At 35.0% G+C, this 14,334-nt stretch overlaps 2 protein-coding genes across 2 annotated transcripts; one reads left to right on the forward strand and one right to left on the reverse strand.

The window, feature by feature from the left end:
- The first annotated feature begins 439 nt into the window (after positions 1-439).
- On the forward strand, positions 440-3,300 carry LOC107646263 (transcription factor MYB97-like). The gene is made up of 3 exons (XM_016350463.3): positions 440-1,134; positions 1,333-2,242; positions 3,008-3,300. Exons 1-3 carry the CDS (start codon positions 751-753, stop codon positions 3,298-3,300), a joined length of 1,587 nt encoding a protein of 528 aa, XP_016205949.2. The 5' UTR covers positions 440-750.
- Positions 3,301-7,398: 4,098 nt separating this feature from the next.
- Positions 7,399-10,833, reverse strand: PDIL5-2 (PDI-like 5-2). Its single transcript, XM_016327546.3, has 5 exons — positions 10,428-10,833; positions 9,586-9,689; positions 9,122-9,492; positions 8,166-8,467; positions 7,399-7,783 (listed from the first exon to the last, which is right to left on the reverse strand). The coding sequence occupies exons 1-5, from the start codon at positions 10,635-10,637 to the stop codon at positions 7,460-7,462; spliced, it is 1,311 nt and encodes a 436-aa protein (XP_016183032.1). The 5' UTR covers positions 10,638-10,833; the 3' UTR covers positions 7,399-7,459.
- Positions 10,834-14,334: the final 3,501 nt, after the last annotated feature.

Genomic DNA, 14,334 nt, shown 5'->3' on the forward strand with positions numbered 1-14,334 from the left:
AATGAACAATGAACAATATATACAAAAAAAATTAGAATATCTAACTAACAAATAATTTGAGAGAAAAAAAAAAACCATTTATTGCTAGCGTTCAAAACAAGCATGTAGATTGTAGAGTTACTCATATGTTCTCATGTAGTCAAAACAAGCATGCCACTTAGAATTTACTTTTTTGAGTATCCAAACTTGGATGCCAACAATCATTTGTTTCTATTGCCATTAAAACATGCTGTTAAAAAACAATTGAACAGGTACAATTTACAAGGCTCTTTCACTGTGCATAACACGTAAGATATAGTTGTACAATTTTTCACCATTGGTTATGAGGGTTACACGGAAGCGCAATCCTAGCATACCCTTCTAAATTTGTCTTTCCACTTTTTCACAAATCCCTTCAACAATTCACTTCATGCCTTTGGCTTTTGTTTGCACCTCCCAAAACCCATCATATCATTGTAGACTAGTAGAATCCCTTCATCTCCGTTCTTCGTCGTCGTCACCACCACCACGCTCAACCTCAATCACTACCACCACTCTCTCTCTCATATAGAGAATTTAAGAGTTTAGAGTTTAAAAAAATATAGTGGATCCAAGCATTATTGATTCAAAGTAGAAGAGAGAATTATGCTAAGGACAACGAAGAGAACATACAACTAAGTGATTACTATATTTAGATATGCACAAGAGGTAGGAGTTGGACTAGTGTGGCTATATTTGGATGAACAAGGAAATAAACAAATTTTCCTTGGCATGATGGAAAATATTAATAAAGATGCAGAGAACGATGCAAACAGTTTCACTGCAATGAGGGGAAGCATGGAAGCAGGTGACGGCTGCTGTGGCGATAGCGGTGGTGCGACGGCTGCGGGAGATGAGGTGGCTTTGAAAAAAGGTCCTTGGACAGCCGCAGAGGATGCAATTTTAGTTGATTACGTAACGAAACACGGTGAAGGGAACTGGAATGCTGTACAAAGAAACACAAAGTTGGCTCGATGTGGAAAGAGTTGTAGGCTAAGATGGGCTAACCATTTGAGACCAAATTTGAAGAAAGGTGCTTTCTCCCCTGAAGAAGAAAAGCTCATCATTGAACTCCATGCTCAGTTTGGAAACAAATGGGCTCGAATGGCTGCATTGGTATAACTCCGTCATCCCTTTTTCTTATGTCTTTTTCAGCCATATACAGTTAATAATTATATGAAATTTATGATTGAAAATCGCTAAATAATAATTTAATTAGACTTATCAAATTATTTAATAATTTTTAAATATAAACTTAAAATAAAGATAACTGGATATAATTATGTTATTCTTTTTCTTTTGGTGGTGCTGTAGTTACCTGGAAGAACTGACAACGAAATAAAGAATTATTGGAACACAAGGGTGAAGCGGAGGCAAAGGCAAGGGCTTCCTCTGTACTCAGATGACCCTGATCGTCCGACTATATCAAGCACACCCACGACCCCTATAACTCATCTAGGAACAAACTTCATGAACAATTCTCCCACAAGCAAGTTTGAGTTTCTCCACCACCAAAGTTATCTTCATTCTCCATCTCCACATCACCACCACCTGAACCATTCTCCTTTAACATCACCACTTCACAGAGCTCCGTCTTATTCCCCTCACACATTCTTGGATGCTACTACGCATTCCCCTTTATCCTCGTCATCACTTCACTCACCACTCTCCACTCCCATTTCATCTTCACCTCTCTCCTTCACCTTCCATAGACCTGCACCGTTGTTGTGCAACCCTCTTCGCTTTAAGCGTTACCGTTCAACTTCAACTGTGAATCCAACCACACCAACCACGCCAACCCACTTATCTGATCTTGATAACGGGTTTAGATTTCCAGTTCATCTCAACTCTTCTTCTTCTTTCTCCCACTTCTTTCAGAACCCATCCTTGTTGGATCCTGAAAGAAACATGGTATGTTCGACTTCTCCTTCTAGTTTCCTAAGCAAGATAGAGCTCCCTTCAAACCAATTTTCATTGTCATCGCAACCGCACCAAATAGAGCCATCAGAGTTTAAACTTGATGATGTTGAGTATAATAATGACCCTAACTGTTTAAATACAAGTAATGGGTTGGTTGGGGATATTCTATCTGAAGCTCAAACCATGGCTTCTAGCCATCAGAATTTAAAAAAGCGAAGCTACTTCGGCTTGAATGAAGGGCACGATGAAGTTTTTGAGGGTTGCCAAAGCTTTGATGACTCTCTTTATTGGTCTTCTAGTTCAGGTTGATAAAAAAACTTTTAAATCTTAGTTGTTTTTGTTTGATTTTCACTACTTCAATTAAGGTAAAAATTTAGGTGTAACTGACTTTATCGAAAGTTGATAGTTGAGAGTTGTTAGAAAATAATTTAGTCTAACCTATTAAATTATTTAACGAATTCTCAACTATCAACTACACCTCAGTTCTCACATTTAATCAATTACTCCTTTGTGTATGCATTTGAAAATTTAGCGTTATTGTTTTGAATAGTTGGATCTTCTTGGTTGCTTTTAGCAACCTAAGTTTATTTTATGTCACATAATTAAATCTGATTCTTTCATCTGAATATATTTTTCTAAATTATTTAGGAGTTTCCTTAGGTTTAGGAAGAAGAGTCTAAACTAAAATAAATTTGCATGGGTTGAAAATATTAGTATACAGTTTTTTCTTGTTATATTGATGCTTATGTACTAAATTTTTAATGTCTTTTGTCATAGTTTAATATGTCTCTCATAACAAATAACATAATATGAGTGCATTAATTTTTTATTTTGACCTCTTGGAGTTATTTTAATTCTAAAAATTGGAATGCTTCAAAATTCATTTCAAATATATACATTCTAATTGTATAATACTACTACATAGCATGTTCTAATTGCCACATACGTGTGATAAGTGTGATGAAAAAATAATGACTTTATTATAACTTAAGTAAACACATTTTGATGGAATAATAATAATAATAATAATAGTTCGAATTTTGACAAATAATAATAATAATTTTTGCAGGACTAAAACCAAAGGAAGAAGCAACAAACTTAGACAAATCCATGAATGAGGACTTGTCAACATTGCTCCCTGTAATGCCTTCAACCTTACAATGCCAACAGAATTGGCAGCATAATAATACAACAGAAGTCTCAAATAATGTCCAATCTTCTTGTCTTATGACAGATGACAATTTTGGACTTGATATAAAGCCTGTAGCTTCATTATTTCCTCTCAACAATGCCACGAACCATGATAATAATAATAATAACACAGGATGTTACTCATGGGACAATTTATCTGGGCTATGTTGACCTTGACTCAAATTATAAATAATGGTCACAATTTATGTATCATAATGACTTTAGAAGCTATTTATTTTGTTGTTGAAATCTCGTGATTGATGTAGATGATACTTATTATTGTTCAGAACATTGATTTTTCAGTTGTAATATGTTTAGTGTTTAACTATTAATTATAATTTGAAAAAGCTTCGGGAGACAATACAAATCCAACCCAAAGTATTCATTGATTCTAAATATAGCATAATTGATAATTCGGATATTGTATAAACATTAGCGGAAATGTTTGGTAATCAAAGAAAATCAGCCAAAAACAGTCATAACTTGCCTTATTTAGCATTCATTAATTGTTGCAATAAATAATTAATGCTAAATAAGGCAAGTTCTGTCTGTTTTTTTTTTCTACCTTAGTTACTATTATGTATCAATTTATTACTCAATGATTGCAATAAATTACAATAAATTCAATATATATTAATTTGTTGGAAAGCAACTAACTATACATTTTTAATAATTTAACATTTAATTCACCACTAATTTGTTGGAAAGCAACTAATTTTCTTATATCTTTTTTTAAAAAAAAATATTTAAAAAAATATTTTAACATAATAAATAAATAAATAATATTTTTATATTATTGTACTCAAACATAATTAATAAATAAAAAAATATTTTTATATGAAATATCTAAATATAATATATTAATTTTATTTTTTTAAATTATTTAAAAAATATATTTTCTTAAGAAGTCACTCAAATAAGTCTAATGCATATTTTTCTAATATTTATGTACAATTTGAATGAGAAAAATAAGTATTTACAATTTGTGTGTTTTTAGATCGAATGATTTTTGTTGGAGTGTACCTAATTCTAGTGTTTAATGTATAATCCTTACTTACACAATTTCAGTTTAACATTAATCATGCATATTAATAGAAATTAACTAGAAATATTAGGCAGCTAAGCATTCTTTAATCAAGTCTGATCAATTTAAGCTGTACACTTATGTACGTGAGTATTCTTTTTCTGTATCTTCTTGGTACGCAATTTTCATCTGCGTTCATTTTTTTTTTTTCGTTGTGTATTTTTTTCATTCTTTTTCTTCTGCGTCTTCTTTGCTCCCTTTTTCTTCTTATGCATCATCGTCATGCATTTTTTTCTTTGTTCTGTTTATTTATTTTTGTCTTTCTTGAAAAAGAACAATAACAAAAAGAAGAGGAAAAAAATAATAATTCAACAATATTTAAGCCTTTATTATGGACAAAGTATCCACTATTAATTCAAAGATTCAATGGAATAAAAGGCAGATATATAAACTAAGAGAAAAGAATATATATGTATTTTGTCATAGATCTCATGGTCAAGAATTTTTCTAAGAAATTTTGGAATTTTTTTGTTTTTGATAACTTCTAATTGATTAAAAAATTTTGGTATTATATTTTTGTTTTATGTTTTTTTCAAACTCTTTCTCCTCCCTGTTTTTCTCATATTTTTTTTTGTTTTATCCTCTCATAATTTTTTTTGTTTCTTCTTAGTAAAAAGAAAAAAAACTAAAAAAAATTCAAACAAAGAAAAAAAAAGAAATACTATAATAATACCAGGATAATAATAATAATAATAATAATAATAATAATAATAATAATAATAATAATAAAGCATATATATATATAGGAGAGAGAAAGAAACATGCACAAAGAATAAGAAACATAAAGAAGAAATAGGGGAGTGGATCCTCTCCAGTGAATAAAAAACTGGATGGTATGCAGTGTTTAATCTAACCATTCACCACATTCTCTCTCTTATTTATTTCTGGTCCCACTATTAAAATCAAAGGTGAGAGATTGCACTGTATTTTGTCAAGTGTTGAAAAAACTGGAGAGGATCCATTTCCAAGAAACAGTGCGCAAAAAACATGAAGAAGAAACAGTGCGCGATTTAACGTGTGTTGTGGGAGTGATTTTTATTAGGTTTGGACCAACTTTGTTAAACTTAATTATCAAAAATACTTATACATATAATAATACTGAAAATTAACATCCATAATACATTTTATTCAATTTGTAATTCTTATTTACTTTTAGAAACATTTTATTAACATCATTCATTGCAAAAATCTTAACATCCAATTTTTTTTATTAACCAGAAATGCTGCAATTAATATCGGATAATTTAAATTACTTATTTTGACATAAACACAACAATGTTTAAATTCTCCAACTCAATAACTTTTAAGAATACACTAAAATTATAAGCATCATAAATAACGTCTGAGATTCCACAATTATAACATTCAAAAACCTTCAATACTTGCATCCAAAACTAACATTTTGGTGACCTCAACTATGAATATATAATGATTGGCAATTAACAAATTCAAATAATTAAACACGAATACCGGGTTTGGTTTTGATAATAGAATAAAATAGGACAATAAAAATAAAATACAAAAAATAGAAATACAAAAATTAATATTTTATATTTTATTTGATGATCAACTAAATATAAAAAAAATTATAAAAATCTAATTTATTCTACTTTCTTTCATACAAAAACAATTAATAAGAAAAATGTAATGATAACAAACTGTAATTATGAAAAAATGGTAAGTACTGTTTTGGTCCTTAAAGTTGAGCGTGAAAATCGAAATCGTCCCTCATCTAATTTTCGATTTAGAATCGTCCTTAACGTTTTTTTTTTTCGAATTAAAATCGTCATTTTTAATAAATTTTTTAATTCAATTCCTAAACTACCCCTATTTTAATAAAAAAATAAAATTTAAAAAAAAAAATAAAAAAACGCGTTTTGGGGGAGGGGAAAGGAAACGTATTGGGGGTAGGGGGAGGAAACGCGGGAGGGACGAGAGGAGTCCATCGCTATAACCGCCGCCACCATCTGACACCTGCATCGTCGCCGGTCCGTCCACGAGCCGCCACCAGAACCACGACCAGAGGAAGACGTCGCCACCTTCCCTTCATGCATGCTTCTGCCGCCACCGTGGAGTGCGTCGCCGGGAAGGGGAACCCGAGCTGTCGATCTACCCAGCCGTGGAGTGTGTCGCCGCCGTTCATGCATGCTCCTGCCACCGCCGATCTACCCAGCCGCCGTCGCTCCGTCGCCCACGAGCTGCCGGTGGTCCTGCTTCGCCTTCTGCATCTGCTTCTTTGTGCTTTGAATTTCTGATTTGGCTTTGTACTTCTCTGTTGATTTGGCTTTGTGCTTGAATTTTCTGCTTCTGCTTCTCTTTCTTGTTGAATTTTCTGCTTTGTACTTGAGTTTCTGCTTCTGCTTCTCCATTGTTGAGTTTCTGCTTCTGTTTCTTCATTGTTGATTTGTTGCTTTCTGTTTCTACTTGTGTTAAATTTGTGTTGATTTGTTGATTTACTGCTTCTCTGTTGATGCTGTTATTCTTGGAGGTGTTGGTATTGGTGTTGGAGGTAAAGGTGCCAGTAATGATGAAGGGTATTTTTGTCCAGAAAAATTTTAAAATGACGATTTTAATACGAAAAAAAATGTTAAGGACATTTCTAAATCGAAAATTAGATGAGGGACGTTTTCGATTTTTACGCTCAACTTTAGAGACCAAAACAGTACTTAACCCTATGAAAAATGAATAAACATAATAAAAAAATAAATTTTATCTTTTGTTAATACTTTTGTGTTTTTTCTGTTAAAAAATATACAAAATATACTAATTTAGATTAAACATAATTTTGTATTTTTATGTTCTTGTCTTAGTGTTCCATACTTGTAAACGAAATCAGGCGTACAAAGTCTAGTTAGTTCAAATCACTTCAATATCAAGTGAGTTATCGTGTACTAACAACTCTGATCCCTTGTGAGTTGTGACGGTAACATAAAAAGTACAAGTCTTGCTATTTAGGCACCGGTTAGCAAAGGGAAGTAGGGAACTTTGAAACTTCATATTTTTTGGAAATGATACCATTGGAATTTTTAAAATGGAAAAAATAACCCTTGTCATCTTAAGAAATAAATAGAGCTTGTGTGTGAATCTGAGTGAAAGTTTGGACACTACAACTTATCAAACTACACAATCTCAAATATTTACACATCCTCCCAATAGAAATGTAAATTAAATTCTAAAGCCAGCTATTTTTCTAGAATCTCCCTTGGTCAAGTTTCATTGATAATTATATCATTTGTTTGTGTTGGTTTAATCCTCCTTGTCTCCAGCTTTATACTCATTGTTTTCAACTTCTGAAACAGAGCTCCTTGCTTGAGTAGCAGCCTGTACTTGATTTGAAACTCTCTGGTATTCATCACCTCCTTTAACAAAAAATGTCTGAAGAATCATCATTACTGCAACAATACCAACAAGAATGTACACCAATCTGACATCAAAAGATCGATGGAGATATCGCATAAATGAAGGGCCACTCATCTCTTTCTTTATGGTTTTTCCTTCTCGATATCCTTCTACAAATTTAGAGATCTGTGTTGCTTGATCCTCTTCTTCGATGCTTTCAAAACCAACAACCTGAAAATTGTTAAGAGAAATGTTATTGGCTTCAGCAGCAAAAAATTGAGGTATTTAATATGTTTGCATATCCTCACTAGTAAGATACTCCATAGTCTGAAAGATCAGAATTGGAAAAATCCCATATCCAGTTATATATTGAAAGAATTTGTATATTCATATCAAACATATTTAAGTATTTAATAGTCAATGAGTACTCCACACAAAGCTACTGGTGTATATGATATGAACATCAACATATGAAACTTGCTTCTTCTAACTCAACTCAATCTCTCAAATACGCAAGCATAAACGCTGTCATATGAATACAGAATGCATATATGTAAACACAAATGATAGGATAACCTAAAATAACTTGTTTCAGGTAAAAGGCTAGACTTACTGAAAGGTACTCATCGCTGTTATCCCAAACGACCAGTTTTGGCAGTTTAGTGCCAATATCGAATTTTTCAGCAAATTCTTCCATCTGTCTAACTCCAACATAACCAAATATTAAGTCACGATTTGCAGATGCAGCAGCCTTCAATAACTTAACCAGCTCCTTTGATCTTTCTTCATCTTCATCGTCAACAATTGCCAAAACTGTCTTCCTACCATCAGCTTGAATCAACTTAAGTGTGTCACGGGATACAGGCACAGCCAAGGGAATCAGATTTTGTTTTACAAAATCTTCCAAAAATTCATCTGCAAGTGAAAACCAAAAGCATAAATTGTTAAAGGATTCCCATAATTATGTAACAAAATTAAAAACATATAAAGACATTAAGAATGTTGAACCAACATAACACCCCATGAGAAAAGAAAAGAATAAAATATTAAGTATAATTCAAGAAATACAGACAAGCTGAACAATAGAGTAATTGATTAGCAATCACTAATCAAAACTAAAGCTGATATTTCATTTATACACAAAAAAAAGAAAAAAAAAATACTAGAACTGTAGTATTTGTGGCCTCAAAGCTACATTAGTTCCTATCCTGAAACAAAAAAGACCTTTTAGAAGAACTTGCTATGTGTTAATAATCACTTAGTCTCAGATTTTGTCTCCAGTCAAGTTCTATAGCTAATTTTGTCATTAGCTTATTTAATTCAATAGTTAACTGGGTCTAAGCCATAGAATCATCCTAAAGAAACCGAGAGTTGAACTACGTAGGGGAACTGTAAAAATTGCCCTATCCGATAACAACTGCAAGGATGAAGAGACAGGGCTACAAGTTCCACAATTACAATCTAGCCAAATGCACCAAACATTTAAATAGAGCTCAGTTCTATAACCTGCCTCGCTATCTTCTAATTCCCAAAAAAAAAAAAATGGATGGTGAATAATGATACACTAACCTTCAAAGGGGCCATAGAATGTGCTCCGCTCATTGTATTTTAGATTAAGGGAAACCAATGCAGGAACCTTATCAAAGTCATACAACACCATGAGATCCTCTGAAAAATCTTTTGCCACAGAGAACCATGCATTTTTCTTATACTTTATGCCTAACTTCTCCATCATTGAGCTGTCCAACCCAAAACCTATAAATATGGGGAAAAATTCGCCAGCTTCTTCAACAAATGATTTGACAGCAGAATCTGAATCAAGAACAGCAACATCAGAAGCAGCAAATTTCTTCAGATAACGAACAAGTAATTCGGCTTTCCTTGGTCCACGGTACTCTACAGGGACGCCATGATTAAACAGCATAATGGTTGGATATGCACTGTACAGCAAAATAGAAGTTTCATCTAAGCTCATTCACAGTAATCACTTATATCAGAATGAAAAAACAAGGTACAGTGGCACAGAAACATACTCAACATCATATTTTTTCGCAAGGCCAGTATGCTTGTCCGCATCTACCTTCGCTATGACTATGGGATCCTTTAAGGTTGCAAGTACAGGTGCGGCAGCATCTAACTGCAAGGCAGATAATCACAAATTCTAAGGTCTTCAGGAACCAAAAGTTAAAGAATCACAGTGAGTACAGTTATTACAAGTACAATTCTATTCTATCCCAATACTCTTTGATAAATTTTGAGTGTAGATAATATGAATTTAATTTTGATGCATTGTAATTTTGTAAAGTAGTTTTACACGTCCGTCCAACTACATAATGTCACCTAAGCAAAAATAAATACTTTTTACATTGACAATGGTGAATGGTCATCCAAAAAATAGATGTATTTAGACGACTGTGTTTACCCTTTGTGTATCAAATTAAACTCTAGATAATACTGAAGTTTAAAAAGTTAAAACCACTACAATGATAAGATAGTTTATACGAATTTAATTTTGATGCACTTCTAGTGTTTATCCTTGCATCCAATCACAGAATGTCATGTCAACAAAAATAACTACTTTGAATAGTAGTTCCAAAGAACTTATGTGATCGAATGACTGTCTAAATCAATTTACATTCTAAAAATTAAACTCAATTTACATTTTACAATTATTATTATACAAAAGTGTTCATGCTCACTACAAGCTACTTTCCATATGAGTAACCCTTCATTAACTTGCATACAGCAACTTGAAAGATGCACCAATCAAATAAACAATAAAGTAATAAAACTAAATCTGAGATAGATTTCTTTCTAAGGGGAATACAAATAAAAATCGAAACCTGAAATTAAGAAAGAGGGGAAAAGGGGGTACCTCAGGTGAAAGGCGCTTGCAGTGACCGCACCAGGGAGCGTAGAAATCAACCAAGATGTGATCGAAGGAAGAGATGGCGGAATCGAAGTTGGATTCATCAAGAACCAGCACAGTCCCGTCCACCGCGAACTTCTCCCCTTTGCAAAACTGGATCCATAGCAGAACGGTGAAAGTAACCACAAGAATCCTCTTCATCTTCGTCGTCATCATCGCTCTGTGTTGGATTCCAACACCAAAGTGTATAATAGTTGTGACTTGTGACTTTTCCTCCTCGGAACTACTTAACCTTGATTCAGTTGATTCCTCCTCCTCTCTCTCTCTCTCTCTCTCTCTCTCTCTCTCTCGGGTTCCCGTGTTTTTGAACTTAAACAAAACTTCATAAATTTATTTAAAACCATTAATGCATGTATATCTTAGTTACCAACACAAATATTATAAAAAAAAAAAAATTAAACTACTTTTGTTTATATAACATTACTCATGTAAATATGAAAAATAAAAAATTATACTGTATTATTGACAAGTTCTAATCATGTTAAAGTCAATATGCCAATCCCAAATATGAAGGGTAAAACTTCTTTTATATATATATATATATATATTGTTCATACCTTGACCCAGTAATAATGGCCTAGGATCCAAGCAAAGAAGTCCAACCCAAAGGGTTGGCCTTCACCCAGTACCAGCCTTCATCCCAAGAAGTCGGTACTAAACACGACCTGCTCCAAAGAAGTCAGATACGAGGGTTAGCTGGCAGATAACACTCATTCAAATGAGTAACTGCCCCTAGAAACTCTCTAACCACTTCATAGAGCCATATCTTAATCTCCCTAAGATATGGGAGCGGTTATCCACCTAAAAAGGTGGCACTACTTCAGCGGTGGTTATTGGCTCACCACTATAAATACACTGACACCATTCAGGTATCTCGAAGTTCCAATACTCTCTAAACCTGCTCACACTCTTGCTAACTTAGGCATCGGAGTGTCCTTGCAGGTACCACCCCCCATTCTTTCACACGTACACGTCGGACGGAGGAACGCCGAGTAGCAGATCTACTCGAAAGCCACCTCCTTCATACATTTGGGCCAACCAACGCCATCCAGCCCATTAATCTCCGGTTACCCACCGTAACATTGGCGCCGTTGCCGGGACCCGAGAGATCAACCAGTGATGGCGGATAGATCCCCTGAAGAGGGTCATGTGGAGACAGATTCTGAACAAGAGAATCTGAACACTGGAAATAATGAGGCCGACCAGACCCTTCACCAGGAAGCCAATGATCAACACAGGGAAGGCACCTCCGGAATCAAAAACCCGAAGGTAAATTCTTCAGAGGGGCGCGAATCAGAAAAAGAAGGACCATCCCACGCAACCGAGCTCATGGGATTAGTCCACAGTCGCCTCGAGCAGCTAGAACAGGAACGGGAGCGACAAAAGGAAACTGAAAAGAACCTAAAAGAGGAGATGGAGCGACGAAAAGAGTTAGAAAGAAAACTCTTAAAGTTAGAATCCTCCCTCAAAGGCCAAAACTCCCACGACGGTAGAGAAGATTCGCCCTTGGGGGGGAAGATCCTTTTAGTGAGGACATAATGAGGGCAAAAGTTCCGAGAAACTTTAGAAGCCCCGATATGGACCTCTATGACGGAACCACTGATCCAAAGCATCATCTGAGCAACTTTAAAAGTCGGATGTATCTGGCTGACGCTTCCGATGCCACGCGATGCAAAGTTTTTCCGACAACTTTGTCAAAAGCAGCGATGAAGTGGTTCGACAGCCTCCCTCCGAGGTCGATTACCAGTTTTGAAGACCTCTCAAGGAAATTCTTGATGAGGTTCTCTATCCAGAAAGACAAAGTAAAACATGCACCGAGTCTCCTGGGAATAAAACAGGAGGTCGGGGAGTCCTTACGAGCCTATATGGAAAGGTTCAACAAAGCATGTTTGGAGATTCAAGACCTGCCCACTGACAAACCCCAATTTGACGGTTTGTCTTGCATTGAATTTAGAGTATTTTGATAACCTTTTGTCACATTTAGCCTAGGAATTAGCATGATTTTGTTATCTCTCCCATATTTGTGCTTAAGTGTAAAAACATGCTTTTTAAGCCTTATTTTGATGAATTCTAGTTCTTCTTTGATTCCATAAGATGCCTTGATGTGTTTGCTAGTAATTCCAGGATTGAAATAGGCTAGGCATGGATCAAAGGAAGCAAGGAAGGAAGCATACAAGCGGAGAGAAGCATAAAAAGTCAAAGAAGCAAAGTCAGCCATGCACGCGCACGCGCACAAGGCGCTCGCGCGCACATCGCGGAATTAGCCAGGGACGCGCACGCGTACCGTGCGCGCACGCGTCGATGAGGGCACATGACCTCACTAATGCAACACGTGCCTGGCGATTTGAGAGGGTTTCTGAACCCATTTTTGGCGCCAAATTGCTAAGGGGAAGGAATCATCATCATCACTTTTGGACTAATCACTTTAGTTTTAGAGTTTTAGAGAGAGAAGCTCTCTCTTCTCTCTAGAATTAGGATTAGGAATTAGGGTTAGATTAGGATCTCATAGTTCTAGGTTTAATTCAAGTCTCCCTCTACTTCTACCTTCAATTGATGATTGCTACACTTTGGTTCTTTTCTCTATCCCTATTCTCTTGTTGTAATTTCTCTTATTTTGTTTCTAGGTTTTGTAATCATGATATTCTTGTTCTCTTTATTTTCTTTCAATAATGCAATTTGAGGTAATTCATGATAATTGTGATTTCCTTGATTGTTGTTGTTAATTCTTTACATTCAATTGTAGTTAGAATTCATTCTTGTTGTGATTGACTATACTTTTCTTTTGTGCCTTCCAAGTGTTTGATTAAATGCTTGGAAGAATTTTAGACTAGAATTTTATGTTCTTGGCTTGAGAAGGTAACTTAGGATTTCTTGAGTCACTAGTGTCCAATTGATTGATAGTTAATAGCCATTAACTCTAGCCTTCATTAATCCAATTAGTGGAAAGCTAGGACTTATGGACTAGGATTGATATAACTCAATTGACTTTCCTTTGTTAATCGATTTAAGGATGACTAAGTGGGATTAATCCTTGCAACTACCATACTTGTGGCTAGTGATAATGATGAAGACCCTTGACAACCAAACCTTGCCAAGACCATTTTGTGAATAAAGTTTTCCTACCATTTACTATTCACATTCCTCATCCAAAACCCCAAAATAAACAAGTCCATAACCAATAACAAGAACACTACCCTGCAAGTCCTTTGAGAGACAACCCGAGGTTTAAATACTTCGGTTTATAGATTTTAGGGGTTTGTACTTGTGACAAACAAATTTTTGCATGAAAGGATTATTGTTGGTTTAGAGACTATACTTCAACGAGATTTTATTTGTGAAATTCTAAACCGTCAAAAATCCATTCGTCACCCACCGAAGCAGTCATCATGGGGCTAGTCAATGGGCTTAGAGAAGGTCCCTTCTCACAGTCCATATCCAAAAGACACCCCACCTCCTTAAGTGATGTACAGCAGAGAGTTGAAAAGTACATCAACATGGAGGAAAATGCTAAGCTAAGAGACCTGAGTGGGCGACCTGGTCACCCTCCCTCAACAAAAGAAAGGGAGAGGGAAGCCAAGAAGAAGGAAGAACCCGGCCTCGATAGGCCAAGAAAATATCACTCTTATACTCCTCTAAAAGTTCCTGTAGTGGATGTGTATAGAGAAATTTGCAACACTGAAAGGCTGCCTCCCCCCAGGCCCATTAAAAATAAAAGAGGAGGGAGCCGCGGTGATTACTGTGAGTACCATAAGATATATGGGCACTCCACAAACGACTGTTACGACCTTAAAAATGTGATAGAAAAGCTGGCCAGAGAAGGTCGGCTTGACAGATATCTCATAGAAAGGTCGGA

The sequence above is a fragment of the Arachis ipaensis genome, chromosome B1, assembly GCF_059453495.1.
Source record: "Arachis ipaensis isolate K30076 ecotype BB chromosome B1, ASM5945349v1, whole genome shotgun sequence".
Lineage (NCBI taxonomy): Eukaryota > Viridiplantae > Streptophyta > Magnoliopsida > Fabales > Fabaceae > Arachis > Arachis ipaensis.